General features: G+C 41.4%; 2 protein-coding genes across 13 annotated transcripts in view; one reads left to right on the top strand and one right to left on the bottom strand.

The window, feature by feature from the left end:
• Positions 1–12,559, bottom strand: part of git2a (G protein-coupled receptor kinase interacting ArfGAP 2a) — a 76,330-nt gene extending 63,771 nt beyond the window's left edge. For 5 of the 11 annotated variants that reach the window (XM_078554397.1, XM_078554398.1, XM_078554400.1 and 2 more), the window contains exon 1: positions 12,314–12,513. In XM_078554397.1, the coding sequence (XP_078410523.1) occupies positions 12,314–12,365 (52 nt within the window). In that variant the 5' untranslated portion in view covers positions 12,366–12,513. Of the gene's footprint in view, positions 1–12,313 lie in introns of all 11 variants that reach the window. The other 6 variants (XM_078554399.1, XM_078554402.1, XM_078554404.1 and 3 more) reach the window with 2 other exon arrangements.
• Positions 12,560–13,066: 507 nt separating this feature from the next.
• ankrd13a (ankyrin repeat domain 13A) overlaps positions 13,067–17,894 on the top strand; it is a 29,609-nt gene continuing 24,781 nt past the window's right edge. Inside the window, exons 1-2 of one of the 2 annotated variants that reach the window (XM_078554395.1) lie at positions 13,067–13,307; positions 16,391–16,526. In XM_078554395.1, coding sequence (XP_078410521.1) covers positions 13,215–13,307; positions 16,391–16,526 — 229 coding nt within the window. In that variant the 5' untranslated portion in view covers positions 13,067–13,214. The other variant, XM_078554396.1, reaches the window with a different exon arrangement.

Here is a 17,894-nt window from a genome sequence, read left to right as displayed (position 1 = left end):
GGGCTTTATAACCGGACTACTAGAATACAAACTACAGCAATACAGCCCAAGTAAGACAACACAGAGTGCTGTGTTCAACTGTGTGCAGCACATCATAGGAAGGATATATTGGCCTTCAAAGGAATGCAGCACAACTTTATCAAAATTATAAATTGGACTCCAAGGATTAAATTGGGAGGAAAGATCACAAACTAGAGTTGCATTCCCTGGAAGTTAGAAGGCTATGGGGTGATTGATTGACATTTTCAAGGTTTTAAGAGAAACAGAATAGTTGGAAAAATTATTTCCACCTGTTGAGGAGTCTAGGGCTAGGGGACATAGATTAAAAATAGAGCCAGATCTTTCAGGACTGAAATTAGGAAATATTTCTACATGCAGATGGTGGTGGGAGTTTGGAACTCCCTTCTGCCAATGGCAGTAATGAACAGAACCCCAATGTAAGGCCACAGGCCTGAAATGTTAACTCTGTTTCTCTCTCTCCACAGATGCTACAAGATCTGAGTATTTCCAGCATTTTTTGTTTTTATCTAAGATTTCCAGAATCCACAGTATCTTGCTTTTGAATCCAGACACGAGAACCTGCCCCATGTGGCTACGACAATTGGTTAGTAGCATTGGAGTAGAAGTGACCCCATCAGTAATTTTCCTCATCACTCTGTAAACTGGAAGATCTAAGGTATGCAGGTTAAACACTCAAAGCAGATTGTTTTATCTCCAGAGATTCTGGCCTGCCTGTGCATATGCACAAAGTGTAGGTCTATTCTAGAATTCCAGCCCACAGAAGTAGCATTACCAATTAAGGAAAACAAGGGAGAGTGCCATAAGCAGGCCATGAGTTTCTGTTTTAATGCCACATTCCTGTAATCCCAATTTATCTGTGGATAACAGGAGTTTTTTTGTGTATTTTTTAAAAATTCATTCACAAGACATGGGTGTCACTGACAAGGCTAGCATTTATTGCCCATCCCTAATTGTCCTCGAGAAGGTGGTGGCGAGGGTCTTCTTGAACCGCTGCAGTCCATGTGGTGAAGGTAGGGAGTTCCATGATTTTGAATTAGCAATGTTGAAGAATCATTGATATATTTTCAAGTCAGGATGGTGCATGATTTGGGGGGAAACTTGGGGGTGATCGTGCTCCTGTGTGTCTGCTGCCCTTGTTCTTCCAGGTGGTAGACATTATAGGTTTGGGAAATGCTGTTGAAGGAACTTTGGCAAGTTGCTGGAATGCATCGTGCATCGCTGTGCCAGTGGTGGAGGGAGTAAATATTTAGTCATAGAGTCAGAGTTACATAGCACAGAAACAGGCCCTTCAACCCATCAAGTCCATGTTAGCCATCAATCACTTATCTATTCTAATTACAGTTTCCACCCATTTTCCAGCGCTTGGCCCGTAGCCCTGTATGCTATGGCGTTTCAAGTGCTCACCTAAATTTAATTGTGTGTTATCTTATGTGGGTTTTCTGTTAGTTTTATATAAGCGCAAGTTGTTAAAGCAATGCCTCACAAAATGTCCCAAAACACTTCAAAACACTAAGCTGGGGTTGAGGAAAATTAGGGCAAGTGTCCAAAGAGTTAGGTTTCCAGGAGAGCTTTAAAGCAGATAAGGCTGATATGGAGAGATTTCCAGAAAGTGGGGGCAAGACAACTGAAGGTAAAGATAGTGTGTTTGGTGGATGGCAAGGGTGTGTGTGCGGTGGAGCTCACGGTACTCTAGAATTGGAAGAGCAAAGTGTGTAAATAGACATACAGAAAAGTGGGCGTTGAAGGTGGCAGAAATTGTAGAGGAGGCATTTCTAGACAAGGATTTGAAGTTGATATGCTGAGGGATGGGTAGCAAATTAAGGTCAATGGGAATAGACTGATGTGTGAACAGGGCTTTATGCAGAACAAGATGAGAGGAGGAGAGGGGTGGTGCTCTGGATGAGATGGAGTTGATGTCATATGCAGGTCTACAGGCCTCACTTGCCTGCAGAAATGCATATGATTCAACTCCATTATACGCCCTCTTTACTAGAGGGTATATAAAATATATGGAAATGAACATGACAAATGAAGATTTCACCAGCAATGAGTTTAAAGCAGAAACAGAGGTGGGTATTTTTTTTAAAACAGAAACAGAAAATTCTGGAAAAACTCAACAGGTCTGACAGCATTTATGGAGAGAAAAAAAGTTAACGATTTTATGATTCTTCAGTCCTTATGATTCTTCTTCAGAGCTAAAGAGAAGTAAAATGTAATGAAATTTATACTGTTTAAGAGGGGTGGAGCGGGTGAAGTTGGATAGAAGGCCAGCAACAGGTGGAGGCAAAGGAGAGATTGCCAGAGGTGTCATGGACAAAAGAACAAAGGGGTGTTAATGATAGTGGTACTGGCTAAAAGAGGTGCTAGTGGTGGCATTAAGGTCAGAGAGCAGAATGTGATAATGGCAGGACAAGGGTAAGCACCCTGGAAAGAACATGAACAAGTAACAGATGGCCCTTGTGGGGGTGGGGTGGGGATGGGGTGGGGTGGGGTGGAGTGGGGGGAGGGGACGATGGTGGAAAAAAAATTGAAAATAGGATAAAGCAATGAATAAAAACCAATATAAAAACCAATTTAAATAAAAATAAGTGGATAAAAAATAAAAATTAAGAAATGAGAATTAATATTGAAAAAGGGGATATAAAGGGGGTGAGGATGGAGGAGAGTGTTCATGGTCTGAAGTTGTTGAACTCAATGTTAAGTCTGGGAGGCTGTAAAGTGCCTAATCGGAAGATGAGGTGCTGTTCCTCTAGCTTGCGTTGGGCTTCACTGGAACACTGCAGCAGGCCAACGACGGACATGAGGGGATGAGAGGAGGATGGGGTGTTAAAATGGCAAGCGACAGGAAGGTCTAGGTCATGCTTGTGGACAGACCGAAGGTGTTCCGCAAAGAGGTCACCCAGTCTGCATTTGGTCTCTCCAGTGTAGAGGAGACCTGCATTGGGAGCAGCAAATGCAGTAGACCAAATTGAAGGAGGTGCAAGTGAAGCGTTGCTTCACCTGAAAGGAGTATTTGGGCCCTTGGACAGTGAGGAGGGAAGAGGTGAAGGGATAGGTGTTGCACCTTCTGTGGTTGCATGCGAAGGTGCCATGGGAGGGAGATGAGGTGTTGAGGGTGATGAAGGTGTGGACCAGTGTTTTCCGGAGGGAACGGTCCCTGCGGAATACCCTCAGGGGAGGGGGTGAAGGGAAGATGTGTTTGGTGGTGGCATCATGCTGGAGTTGGTGGAAATGGCAGAGGATGATCCTTTGAATGCGGAGGCTGGTGGGGTGAAGGGGGACAAGGGGGACCCTATCATGGTTCTGGGAGGGAGAGGAAGGTGTGAGGGCAGAGGCGAGGGGGATGGGTCGGACAGGGTATTTTTTTTCCCTGAATAGAAGTCAATGGTGAATAGGACTGGATGAGATTTGGAGGTCTGCTCAGGTTTAAGCAAGATACTGAGTGTGCACACTGCCAGAGTGAACTCAGGTGGGCCTCCAGAAGAAGGGATGAAATTGGGAGTGTGGAATGTGGAGGTGGGGCAGACATCTAAGAGATGGCATTTCTGGCAGGAGTTGAACAGGTAGCCTTGATCTTGCCAATGTTAAGCTGCACAAATTTCTGGTCAGCCACTACTCAATATTCAACAGCAGTGCAACAGTTGTTTAAGCTGAGTTTCACCAGTATACATGTGAAGGCTGCCTCATTTTCAACCATTTGCGAAGGAAAAACAACCACTCACAGAATGGGGAAGGGACAGGTGGGGGGGAGAAAGCAAAACATCCTTCTGCTCTGCTGGGTTCAGTGTTTCTAATATGAAACAGGATATATTTTTAAGTAAAAATAAAAGCAAAAAACTGCAGATGCTGGAAATCCGATATTTGATATTTTTAAGTAATTCATTTAGTGTTCCATTGTGTAAACAAATGCTCTTCACAAACACTTAGGATCAAAATGTTCAACTCCCTTTCAACCAACATGACAAGCAAGAGTTTTTTTTTAGATATATAAAGGGTAAGAGAGAGGCAAAAGTGGACATTGGGCCGCTGGAAAATGACGCTGGAGAAGTAATAGTGGGGAACAAAGAAATGGCGGAGGAACTGAATAGGTACGTTGCGTCAGTCTTCACGGTGGAAGACACGAGTAACATCCCCAAAGTTCAAGAGAGTCGGGGGGCAGTGGTGAGTATGGTGGCCATTACCAAGGAGAAGGTGCTAGGAAAACTGGAAAGTTTGAAGGTGGATAAATCACCTGGACCAGATGGATTACACCCCAGAGTTCTGAAGGAGATAGCTGAAGAGATAGTGGAGGCGTTAGTGGTGATCTTTCAGGAATCATTGGAGTCAGGGGAGGTCCCAGAGGACTGGAAAATTGCTAATGTAACCCCCCTGTTTAAGAAGGGAGTGAGGCAAAAGACAGGAAATTACAAGCCGATTAGCCTGACCTTGGTCATTGGTAAGATTTTAGAGTCCATTATTAAGGATGAGATTTCAGAATACTTGGAAGTGCACGGTAAAATCGGGCAAAGTCAGCATGGTTTCATCAAGGGGAGGTCATGCCTGACAAATCTGTTAGAATTCTTTGAGGAGGTAACGAGTTGGTTAGACAAATGAGAGCAAATGGATGTTATGTACTTGGACTTCCAGACTGCCTTTGACAAGGTGCCGCACAGGAGGCTGCTCAGTAAGATAAGAGCCCATGGTGTTAGAGGCAAGGTACTAGCATGGATAGAAGATTGGCTGTCTGGCAGGAGGCAGAGAGTGGGGATAAGGGGGTTCTTCTCAGGATGGCGGCCGGTGACTATTGGAGTTCCGCAGGGAGTCAGTGTTGGGACCACAACTTTTCACTTTATACATTAATAATCTAGATGAAGGAACTGAGGGCATCCTGGCTAAGTTTGCAGATGTTACAAAGATAGGAGGGACAGGTAGTATTGAGGAGGTGGGGAGCCTGCAGAAGGATTTGGACAGGTTAGGAGAATGGGCAAAGAAGTGGTAGATGGAATACAACATGGTCAAGTGTGAGGTCATGCACTTTGGTAGGAAGAATAGAGGCATAGACTATTTTCTAAATGGGGAGAGAATTCAGAAATCTGAAGTGCAAAAGGACTTGGGAGTCCTAGTCCAGGATTCTCTTAAGGTTAACTTGCAGGTTGACGCAGTAGTTAGGAAGGCAAATGCAATGTTGGCATTTATTTCGAGAGGACTAGAATATAAAAGCAGGGCTTTATAAGGTTCTGGTCAGACCACATTTAGAATATTGTGAGCAATTTTGGGCCCCGTATCTCAGGAAGGATGCTCTGTCCCTGGAGAGGGTCCAGAGGAGGTTCACGAGAACAATCCCAGGAATGAAAGGCTTAACATATGGAGGAACGTTTGAGGACTCTGGGTCGATACTTGATGGAGTTTAGAAGGATATGGGAGGATCTGATTGAAACTTACAGAATACTGAAAGGCCTGGATAGAGTGGACGTGGGGAAGATGTTTCCATTAGTAGGAGAGACTAGGACCCGAGGGCACAGCCTCAGAGTAAAGGGAAGACCTTTTTGAACAGAGTTGAGCAGAAGCTTCTTTAGCCAGAGAGTGGTGAATCTATGGAATTCGTTGCCATAGAAGGCTGTGGAGGCCAGTTCATTGAGTGTATTTAAGACCGAGATAGATAGGTTCTTGATTGGTAAGGGGATCAAAGGTTACGAGGAGAAGACGGGAGAATGGGGTTGAGAAACTTATCAGCCATGATTGAATGGCGGAGCAGACTCAATGGGCCAAATGGCCTAATTTCTGCTCCTATGTCTTATGGTCTTCTGTTTCAATCTGTATACAACCCAACAGAGATACAAAAATACCTCTATTTTTCAGTACCCTAGCACATCCTCATCTCTATCCCATCACACTTCCAACCTCAATCTTTGATGCCATTCTACTGTTAGGCTGACAATTCAGAGCAGTACTAAAAGAACGTTCATATGGACTCGAAACGTCAACTGTATCCCTTTCCGCAGATGCTGTCAGACCTGCTGAGTTTTTCCAGGTACTTTTGTTTTTGTTCTAGATTTCCAGCATCCGCAGTATTTTGCTTTTAACTAAAAGAACGTTGCATTGCCAGAGGTATTGTCTTTCAATGAGGTGTTAAACTGGCCACCTTCTGTCTACTGAGGTATACTGAGAAAGTGCTGGAATGTCAATGGTACAGTCTTACAGATATAATGTTAAACTGAGACCCTTCCTGGCTAGGGAGGGGCAATAAATGCTGACTTAGCCAGCGATGCCCACACCCAGTGAAAGCATTAAAAAAGTTCCCCAAACCACTACCACCGCCGCCATTATAACAGATTAACTAGTCACATGTTCTGTTTGTGGAAGCTGCATTTTCCTATAGAATAAAAATACTACACTTTAAAGAATTTAATTGTCTGTGGAATGCTTTAGGACATTGGGAGGAAGTGAAAGGTATTACATAAATGCCAATTCCTCTTTTTTATGGGCCTCGTCAGCCTGTGAACAACTCTGAGATCTACTAGTGAATCCAAGAAATTACTTCTAAGAAAATAAACACAAGAGATACATCACATCTGTAGGATAAGAAGGATTACACTTCCCACAATCTACCATATCCAAAATAGTAATCCTTCAAACTTTGTGGTGTTGAATGCAGTCTGCTTAAAATCTTGCACTTCCCTGCAAGTAGATTTGTGTTTATCTAAATTATTTATAAATACACCTCTCATGATTTTGTGTAAAGTCAAAAGCTGGTTAACTCCAGTCCCATTGATAACTATGTCGAGATTCTTGTTAATAGACATGTGGGACTATTGCACAAAATAGTGGTTGCATAAGTGAAGAATAAATCATTCTTCATACAGTTCAAGTGATTCAGAAAGTGAGTTGCTGGAGGACACTAATTGGATCCCTAGTCTATGCTGAGTTAGATCATATCAACCAAGTAGCAGTTGTCATGCTACAATTCCGTGCCCTTGTGTAGGGAGTGGAAAATCAGCCAGGATTCCTGCTTTTCATAGCTATTCGAACACTCCTACAAGTGCAGGACTTTGGGTAAGAGGTCAGGATGTGGCTCAGCAGCAATTCCTGCTTAGTTGTGTAATCTACCAAACCTCATAGGTCAACTTGACTGAGATCCTGGAAGACAACGAGTGGTTCACAGGACTGTGTTCCAGCTCATTTGGGTTGGGTGGGGGGTGGTGGGGAAAGAAGAGAACAGGGAAATAAAGAGAATCAATTTCATTCACACATAAACATATCAATTTATTAGATAGATTTGAAAAAGGAAGTCACTCCAGTTTCTAGGTCAGTAATGGTTTTGGAATAAAGCACGATTCCAGATCTCAAAGTCAGGGCCTGAAATATGCTATAAACAGTATATGTTCAGCAATGTTTTAAAAGCTTGGCATAAAATTATATTCTATTTTGCAACCTTACCATTTCTTTCCTGCCAGGTAAGTCTCTACCTCCTTCCATGTTTATACTCTAACCTTGTAATTAAAAGGATGGTTGGAGGAGGGCAGGTAATTAAATAATTTAAAGCCCAAGTCTGTAAAAACACTTACATCTATTTTTAAATAAACACTTCCTCGAGGGACTAATTGCTAAGTTAGCCGGATGCATTTCCGCCAGGAGTCTTGATTGCAAGACAACTCTACCAAAGCAAGTGGAGCCTCAGAGACAATAAGTGATGCAAATAGTCATGATCATGCAAGGTACCTTTAGTCACCTTTTTAAACTTCTCTAGACAGAACATGGTGAGTGATCATACAGACACATTGCGGAGGATTACATCATCCTCTAACTTCTTTCAATGACTTCACTGTCTGAGAACAATCAACAAGGGGGTTTTTGCTATACTTTTGGCAGTACATGAGTTCTGCAGAAACTAAATTCTAATTAATGAAAGATTTCATCTAAAATCTCAACAATTGCAAGCTAAAACACACTATGAGCCTATAGCCTTTTTGAAATTAATTTACTGATGTAAACTTTTAGTTCAAAGTAGTGTAAGAACACCAGGAATATTTTGTGTATGCCACGATATGTCTCAAACAGTACTTAATTTGTACAGGAGATCATACATCATTTACAGTCTATTGTACCTATCAGAAAACCAACAGTGTTTTGTCATTACCTAGTGCATGCATGGGAACAGCAACAACTGAAAAGCTCCCCTCCAAGTCACTCACCATCTTTTCTTGGAACTATATCACCATTCCTCGTCAGTGAGGTGCATATCCCATGAAGAAACAAAAAAGTGGTTTGAAAGAGTGGTATGGATGGCACCAGTGCTAGCACTAGGATTATTTAGCATAGTGATACTATGGAGGTGGGCTAAAGAAAATGCATTTAAACCAATACTTTTCAATGTAGCACACTGCCACTTTTTGTGGGACAATCTTAATGCATGACATCAAATTACTCTCACCACCAGTAACAGGCCTATTACCAACATCCTATTATTGTGTAGCTCAGAATGTTTTCTCCTTACCTGACCAATATTTTGAAGGACGCAGTTAATAATTACTAATTAGGTTCTTCCACAATTCAAGAGGAAATGGTATGAAAAGTTCACATAGTCATGATTGCTTGTTAAAATCCAAGTGAAACTTGAAGAAACACTCAGGTTCAAGTACCACTCCAGAGCGTGAGCACAAAACCAAGGCTGACACTACAGTGCGGGCGTGCTTCACTGTCAGAGGTATCATCTTTTGGCTGAGACATTAAACCAAAGCCCCATCTGCCTGCTTAAGTGGATGTTAAAGATTTCATGGCACTATTTCAAAGAAGAGCAGGGGAGTTATCCCCAGTGTCTTGACCAATCGTAATCCCCTAATCTAAATCACAAAACACAAATTATCTGGGCATTTTCATATTGCTGTTTGTGAGAGTTTATTGAGGGCAAAATGGCTGCCATATTTCCTACATTACAACAATGACTATATTGTTCATTGGCTGTAAAGCATTTTGAGACATCTGGTGGTTGTGAAAAGCACTATATAAATACAATTCTTTCTTTCTTGTAAGACTTTATTTTTCTCAAGGCAAAACCTGGCTTCTGTCATCTTGCAACTGCAATTAACTTACTGTGTAGATGAACAGTAGGAGCAATCTAAAATTAACCAAAGCAGCTCGTACTTTGTGTTGCAAATAGACATTTTTTTTAAAAACGTGCAAATAATTGAAGTTTGTAAGCTGTTTTATTTTAATTTGGAGAAGTAAAAGAAAAATACGAAATATCTTAAACATAGACAATGAGACAGTTAACAGGTAGGAAAGAAATAATATAGTCACAAAGGATTAGACATAGGAATGACTAACAAGATACTGGGATGAATGCACTGATTTTGCATGGACGAGTGTCACATACATTTTCAACTGAAACTTGGAAAGTAAAATCAATCATTGCCCTTTGAGGAGTGAAATTTGCAGGCCTTTAGAGAAGATAATTCAGACACTTTAAAGGATAGGAATATTTTTTAAAAAGACATACATACTAGTCAGTGTACAAACCAACTTTGAAATATTGTCCTTTGTTTAGGGTACAGATAGACTGATATATACTTCAAATTGGGGTTCACATCACAAATAAAATGGATGAAAAACCTAACTTGAATCTCCTGCAAAAGACAACTGAGCACATATCTAACAGTTTCACATACTGCAAAGGCAAATAAAAATATTGACGTATTCAGTTTATCATCTCAAGCTGTATAGTATGTGCTGGGAGTTAACCCCAAGGCAACAGATACATTCAACCTTTGTCAGGGAAGTAGAACAAACTGTATTTCTTGCCCTTTCCTAACAGCAGTACTGCAAACCAAATGCTGCAAACCTTTTAGGCTCTCCAAGAGCTGTTTTTCTCTTCCAATCATATGACAGCTAACCCACATTCACCAGCACCAACAGTCTTAAAAATAACTTAATTATTTTCAGATCAAAAGGCAACTGAAAACTGAAGACAACCATATTCAATTATTACTGAACTATTTAAAATACACAGTAACCAGCCATGGTGCATTACAAAAATAGATAAGTTCATAAATGCAAAGCTGGTGTAGTCATATTAACAGTTTCTAATTATTAAACAAAATAAAAGTACTTCACAAAATACAACACACAGTGATGATGGATCTCACTCAATATTAACCCATCTTTCTCCTTCAGCTTCTGGCTAGCCTGCCCCGTATTTCTGGCTTCTTTTATTTTATATGTCCAGCAGTTGTAGAGTCTCCCTCAATCTTGAGATTTGAAATGGCTGGTATTATAGAACATAATTGGTACTGATATAATGCCTTTAACGTAATTAAATGCCCGACAGGAGCACCAAAAAACAAAATTTGATACCGAGCCATATAAGATGTTAGGGCAGATTGTCAAAAGCTTGGTCGACTAGGTAAGTTTTAAAGGGTGTCTTAAAGGATGAATGAGAGGTAGAAAGGTTTAAGGAAGTAATTCCAAAGCTTAGGTGCCTAAGCAGCTGAAGGCACAATCACCAATGGTGGAGCAATTAAAAATCAGGGATGCTCAAGAGGCCAGAGTTTGATGGACACAGTTACTTTGGAGAGCTGTGGGGCTGGAGGAGATTAAAGAGATAGGGAGGGGCAAAGCCAAGAAGCGACTTGAAAACAAGGATGGAAATTTTAAAATTGAATGTTGCACAACAGGGAGCCAACATAGGTCAGCAAACACAGGATTGATGGGTGAACAGGACTGAGCATAAGTAAGAACACAGGCAGCAGAGTTTTAGATGAACTCAAATTTAGGGAGGATAGAATATAGGAGGCTGGCCATGAGATCACTGGAACAGTCAAGTCGAGGTAACAAAGGCATGTATAAGGATTTCAGCAGCAGATCAGCCAAGGCAGGGGCAGAGTCGTGTGATGTTACGGAGGTGGAAATAGACAGTCTTAGTGGTGGCGCATCAATGTGATCAGAAGCTCATTTTGGGGTCAAGTGCGACACTGTGATTACGAACAGTCTGGTTCAGCCTTAGACAGTTTCCGGGGAAAGATGGGGTTGGTAGCTAGGTAACTGAGTTTGTAGCAGGGATTGAAGACAATGACTTCAGTCTTCTCTACATTTAATTGGAGGAAATTTCAGTACTGGATGTTGCTCAAGCAGTCTGATAATTTAGAAACAGCAGAAGAGTAGAAGTGGAGGAGAGGCAAAATACAAAAATGTAGCAAGACAAATGTCAATTTTTTTTATGTCACTTCATAAGTTTATATAACTGCCTCATTACTCAATACTCTGCTACTGTAGCTACAGGCTACTGGCTGACATGCTGTTGAAAAATGTACGGTACACCCTGCAATCTGCAATTGAACAATATCTTTGATTTCAAAAGACTTGAGGAAGAAATTAATTAGTAATTAAGATATTATCACCAAATATTGACAAATTGTCATTGCTTTGGAGGGAGAACAGAAATACATTTTCATCATAATTTAACTCGATGTAATTTGCATTATGTTGTATTTGTAATTAATTTAAAGCTTATTACTCTTTGCACAAAGGCAGTATACAATTATGTAGTTATTTTACATGGGATACCTGTAAATATTGATACATTTATAGGAATTCCTTAACTTCCAAAATATACCATCTGATACATAAAGGAAAGTGTGCCACCCTTACGGAAAATGCATTTTATTAAAGTACAGCAATGAATGAGAAACTTGTGAGTCAATATCTTAGGAGGGGGATCAAGCACAGAACACACAAACGGCTGTCACAGGAAACAATGTGCACTCCGACAGACAGACAGGAATATGGTGCTCCAGGCACCCTTTGTAACGTACCGGACCCCATTTGAAAAAATCAAATAGTTAACAGCTGAAGCCTGGGTTGTGCAACGTAGATAGGGAGGCCACAAGTTCGAGGAAGTGGGTGCGAGGGATGATTTTTTTTGTGTGTGTGTGTGTATATACTGAAAGCCATATTTATCTTTGTAAATACGGTCCCAGAGTGAGAGGAGGGGGGGGTCGGGAGGAAATGAAAGAACACAAACCGGCACTGGATATTTCCTGACTGCATCCTGGTTGGACTGTAGTTTTTATGCATCTTTGAGCTCTCTCACTTCCTCTGTGTGTGTGCGCGCGTTACATTAACAGAGGACCGGGGCTTGCTTGCATTTCCTCTCCCAGTTCCCTTCCCCCCCACCCCCCGGTTCTCAGCACAATAAGCCTCGATTTTTAAAAACATTTTTTTTTTAAACAAAGGGAGGGCCCTTCCTCTACATCCCCTCCCCTCCCCCCCAGCCCCCGGCCCCCGGCCCCCGGCCCCAGCCCCCCGGTACTGGACTTACCGGAGACGCTGCAGTCGGCGCAGATGTCGTTACTCCTCAATCTTTTCGACATGGACAGAGGCAGTCGAGCAACTGTATCTTTCAATCTGGATTTTTAATAGGCCTGATGCACGGAAAGGAAAGGTCCGAAATTCTAATCCTGACGGCGAGCTGCCATCGGGCGTTCAGTTTGCGTCCGGCTTGCAGTTCCTGTCAAACTCGCCCCCAGCTCGAGCGAAGCGGCGGCTTGGAAACCCGCCGAATGGCATCCTGGGATCCTGGAGGGCCGCCCGCTGCCGCGCATGCGCCAGCCGACGAATCCAAACACCCGAGTGTGGGGAGGGGGGGGACTGGAATTTTTGAATGCTGTTTCCTGAGGAAATCCTGGCACAGAGCATTCTGTTCTTCAAAAAGTAATCATAATACTTTTAAGTATAGTGTCAGGTTGAATAAACTATGTGTGGATGTCAATTTGTTGGTAGGTGGAGAGGGTAATTATCAGCAGTGTTTACCTGCTGGCAGCACAGGCGACTTCAGTTTGGACCGAACCACACTGTGAAGGAGGACGAGGGGATGCTGATGGTTTCTAAATGGTTAATAGTTTAGGAAAATGAAACAAAGTCTTAGGATCGTTCGGGGAGCAATAAATGGCAACTTTTGCTTTAGTAAGTGCACGGATGGGCAAAGATGCCAACAGGTATTGAAAGAGCTGCCTGTATGCCTTCATTGCCCTCTCCTCTAAATTGGACGGATTGCATTTCCTTGTTGTGTATCTCTTCCTGTAAAGTTTTTGTGTTGGAAAGTTTGAGAAGTTTTGTTTTTGGTTTCTCTTCACCTCCCACCGCTGCTGTTTCATTTTGGAGGGAGAGGGTTAAAGGGGACGGGGCGGGGGTCCACTGCACGGTGAAGCCGAAGAACTAGGATGTGTTCATTGGAAGACATCAGGAATAAATACAAACTTCACCTGTTGGTCTGGCACAATCAGTACAGAGAAGCTGAGAAAGAACTGAAACAGGTAGGTCACTGATACAAATGGATAAGGCTTTATTCAATGTATGATCACAATTGGAAAGGAGTTTAACTTCGCAGTAACTGTTGGAAAACCCCAACAACTTATTGTGTGTGTTTACAGATGAAATTATTATTTGGAGGCTATAACTGTCTTGAAGATCGAATTTTCTGAACTGAAAAGTTTCACCATTTCGTAAACAAACGGGTCCCTTTTCCGTTCAGTTGTTATTGAAGTAGGGTGTGTTTAATATGTTCAGAGGTATTTGAGTAGTTAATGTAAAAGGCTATTTGGCTGGAACTTTGAGGCCAACACATTTAAAAAAAATTCTCAAGGCAAGATTAGAACTCTTTCCTCAAGCTAGACAGTTGAAGCTAATTTAGTTCCTTTGATTATCTGGTTAGAAGTTTGGGGATGAATAATAGAAATATGAGACCAACACATAATCCAGCCTTGATTTAAAATAAAATTCCCCTATCATGAAAAATCAAGCAAAAATACATTGGCTGAGAGAAGAACAAACTTGATAGGCTGAAATACCTTTTCTCATTTCAGCATTTCATGCTTTATTATCTTGTCCCTAAGTAAATCTTTTTCTATTAGCTGTTCTATTTATGTTTTACGTATGGCCTGCAGAGTGAGGTGGAAAGAAAGGACAGTTCCAAAAGCCATTGTTCCCCTCCACTATGAGGAATGGTATAAATTTACAATTAGTTCTACAGTTATATAATGTGAAGTCTGTTTATTATTTAAACAGAGGGCAGACTCTGCCAATGTCATTTATCATTTTAATAAATTATGTATGTAACTGGTACTTCCATGGATATTATCTCTAGTTCTCCAACATCAGAAGTTATCATTATAAGGTTTGAATCATAGTAACATATAGGTTAGCTTTTTCTCTGCCTAAATTAGGAAAAAAATGTAAGTGATGTATAGTTCTTTTGTTTAAAAATGTGTCAGCACTTTGAGTGTAAAATATAAATCTGTGATTCTATCTGCATTTGCATGATTGTTTTGTTTCCCACCCAATTTTCTCCATCCTTGTTAATATTTGTTTTATTTTGCCCTTTTTGATAATTGGAGGGATGAGGAATTGATCCAAGTTTGTGCTGAAGAATATTCATAAAACACTGAATCAGAATACATTTTTTGGCCTCACCATTTTCACCATCTTTACCAGAAGGCATTGACTACTTAACCCTTTAATATAGTTAGAGAATCAAACAGCACAAGGGGAGGTCAATACGTGCATCATGCCTGTGCCAGCTCCCTGAAAGAGAGTACACTGCACTTTCCCTATATTCCTGCCCTTTTCCCCCTTCAACTTTATATCCAATTCTTTCTTGAAAGCTACTATTAAATCTGCTTCCACGTCCTTTCAAGTAATAACAACTTGCTGTATTTGAAAAAAAAACCAAAATCTTCTCATCTCCCCTCTGGTTCATTTGTCAGTTGTTAAATCTGTGCCTTCTGGTTCCTGTCAGTGGAAACAATTTCTCCCTATTTACTCAATCAAAACCCTACATCATTTTGACCATCTCACTGTAACCATCTCTGCTCTAAGGAGAATAATTGGAACTTCTCCAGTCTCTCAACATAATTGAAGTCCCTCATCCCTGGTACTATTCTAATAACTTTCCTCTGAAATCCTTCCTGAAGTGTAGTGCCCAGATATACTCCAGCTGAGGCCTAACAATTGATTTATAATGATTGAGCATAACTCCCTTGCTTTTGTGTTCTATTCATAAAGTCTAAGGTCCAATATGCTTTATTCAACAGCCTGATCAACTAATCCTGCTACTCTCAAAGACTTGTTTAATTCAACCTCTGTTCCTGCACCCCATTTAAAATGGTCCTATTTAGTTTATTTTGCCTTTTATTTTTCCTTCCAAAATGTATTATTTCACATTTCTCTGCATTAAATTTCATCTGCATATGTCTGCCATTTTACCAGTCTTTCTATGTCCTTGTTAAGACTGCTACTATCCTTCGCACTGTTTACTATATTCCCGAGTTTTTTTTTGTCATCTGCACCCTTTGAAATTATGCCCTTTATATCCAAATTCAGGTTGTTAATATGTATCAAAAAAAGCAGTGGTCATAAATAACGACCCCTGGGGACACAACTGCAAACTTTGCTCCAGCCTTCTTTCTGTCTGTTAGCCAATTCTATATTCACCCTTTAGCCCCATGGGATACACTTGTTACCAAATTTGCATTATGTGGTGCTCAAACCCTATCTAAAAGTCCATATGCACATCAGTCACACTAGCTTCATCTACCTTCTCTGTTACTATGTTAAAGAACTCATTTAAATTTGACAGGGATAATTTGCCTTTAATAAATCTGTGCTGGCTTTTATTAATTAATCTCTGTTTCTCCATGCGGCAATTAATTTTGTCTCAGATTAATGTCCCTAAAAGTTTCCCACCACCGTAGTTGTCAAGTTTATCCTTTCCCCTTTTTCTTCAGCAGGGGTGTAACATTTGAAGCCATCCAGTCCTTTGGCAACATTCCTGTATCGAAGAAGGATTTTAGCAATGTGGCTAGAGCCTCTGCTATTTCCACCCTTGCTTCCCTCAGAAACTTGGGATGTCTCCCATCTGGTAACTTTTCAACTTTGAACACTGCCAACCTTTTAAATACTTCCTCTTTCTTTACCTCTTTATCCCTTGAACATCTTTGCCAAAGGGCCCAAAGTCACACGCGAGCCTAGACAATGAGCGTGAACAGATTATGAGAGATTGAATGTACTTGGAACGGAACCTGATCAAATCCTCAGCCGACATCAGCGCGCGCACACTTTTTTGAACAGGAGTCATTGGAAAGGGATCAGAAGTCTGGACTCTGATTATTACTTATTTTTAAACTCTCCTAGCTAGAGGGCAATAAGCTCTGTTCATGCCTCCCATAGCTCAGGTTCCACTGCCTTTTCTGAGATCTGCTAACTCAACATAGACCAGGGACTGAACCTGAAACTTTCCTGGTTCGTGGATCAGTGCCACATTGTGATGCACTTTGAACCATTTTCAAAATCAATTTTCGGCACTTTGTGATATCAGATAACTATCATTTTGTCCTTGCAGCATGATATTGAAGCAGTTGATCCACGGGGTCGGACGCCATTGCATCTCGCTGTCTCACTAGGACACTTGGAATGTGTCATTGTGCTGCTTCGAAACAATGCCTCTGTCGACAAGGAGAATGCCAAGGGATGGACAGGTCAGGCTTAGTAACAAGCCAACATAAGGCACAGAACCAAAGACAATGTTGGGCATGTGGGGAGAGCCTCTGAGGAGGAAGTGGAGGAGGGAAGCACCATTTTCACAAGAAAGAAGAAGAGGCAAGATCACCAAAGGCCTAAAGTGTCAGGGAATTTGTATTTTTTTACTATGACCCATTGCTCCTATGCGGTGCCCTGCTTTTCCCTCCTTTTTTTTTGCCTCCAACCTGAGTAAGTGCTTAGCTTCCAACATGACAAGAAACGCTGAAACTTGTGAGAAACTGAACATGTTACTCCACATCCTAATAGTCTGTGGTCAGGTGGCAGTACAGCAATAAACCAAACAACCCGGGAAGAGGAAGATTTTCTTCAGTAAAACACACGTTAACTCTAGCACAAAAGCAAAAATACTGCAGGCACTGGAAATCTGAATCAAAATTAACTCTAGCAGCCTTGCTAAGCAGGCCTGAATTTGGATGTTTCTTGACAGACAATTGGCTTTGTTCTCTCAGTTTGTCAACAGACCTATTTTTTTTTTGAATTGATGGCTTTTAGGCCTTCTTTAATGATGGGGAAGAACTGGTTGGCTCTCCAGGGCTGACTGTCACAACAAATCAATGGACTTTTCACTTTATTACCTCATTTTTACAAAGAGGCTGTAACAGCCCATTTACTGAGAGTTGCATGAGTAGTAGTGCCATGTAAAATACAGGTACAAAAACTTGCATTCATTTGGTATCTTCAACGTAAAAAAACATTAAGATGCTTCGGAGGCGAGGGAGAAAAATAAAATAGATGAAAGGGGCCATGCAATGGGGGCAGAACCATGGTGGAAGATTTAGCAGAGGGAGCTTGGTGGAAAAGTGAGTTTAATAGTTGCACGAGTGAGTGCAGAGAGAGATTTGAGGAAAGGCTAGTGTGGCACAAGGTTCTGCTAGCAGTAGGGGAACTAAAAGGAGCAGGATGCTCAAAATCTTTACGTTGGAGGACTCAAGGGGACTATAGGGCTGGAGAAAGCTGCAGAGCTAGGTAGGACAAGGACAATGAGGGATTTCAACATGAGCATTTTAAATTCATTGCGTTGGGAGACAGGGAGCCAGTAGACATCAGCGAGGATGGGGTGACGGGCAAGTAGAGCTTGGTCTGGCAATGGATATGGTTAGGTGGGTTTAGGATAGATTGGAGTTTGTGCAGAGAATGGGAGGCTGGCAAGATGTGCATTGGAGAAATCTGATATAAAAGTGTTTTGAGGACTGAGGTGGGAATGGAGCAGGATGATATCATGGAGATGGAATTAAGTGGTCTTCATGATGGATAGATGTTGAGTTTGAATTCAGATTGAGGTTGAAAAGCAGGCTGGGTGTTCA

This window comes from Cetorhinus maximus, chromosome 12, assembly GCF_964194155.1.
Source record: "Cetorhinus maximus chromosome 12, sCetMax3.hap1.1, whole genome shotgun sequence".
Lineage (NCBI taxonomy): Eukaryota > Metazoa > Chordata > Chondrichthyes > Lamniformes > Cetorhinidae > Cetorhinus > Cetorhinus maximus.
The sequence above is the reverse complement of the archived record's forward strand: the minus strand, read 5'-3'. Positions and strand labels throughout refer to the sequence as shown.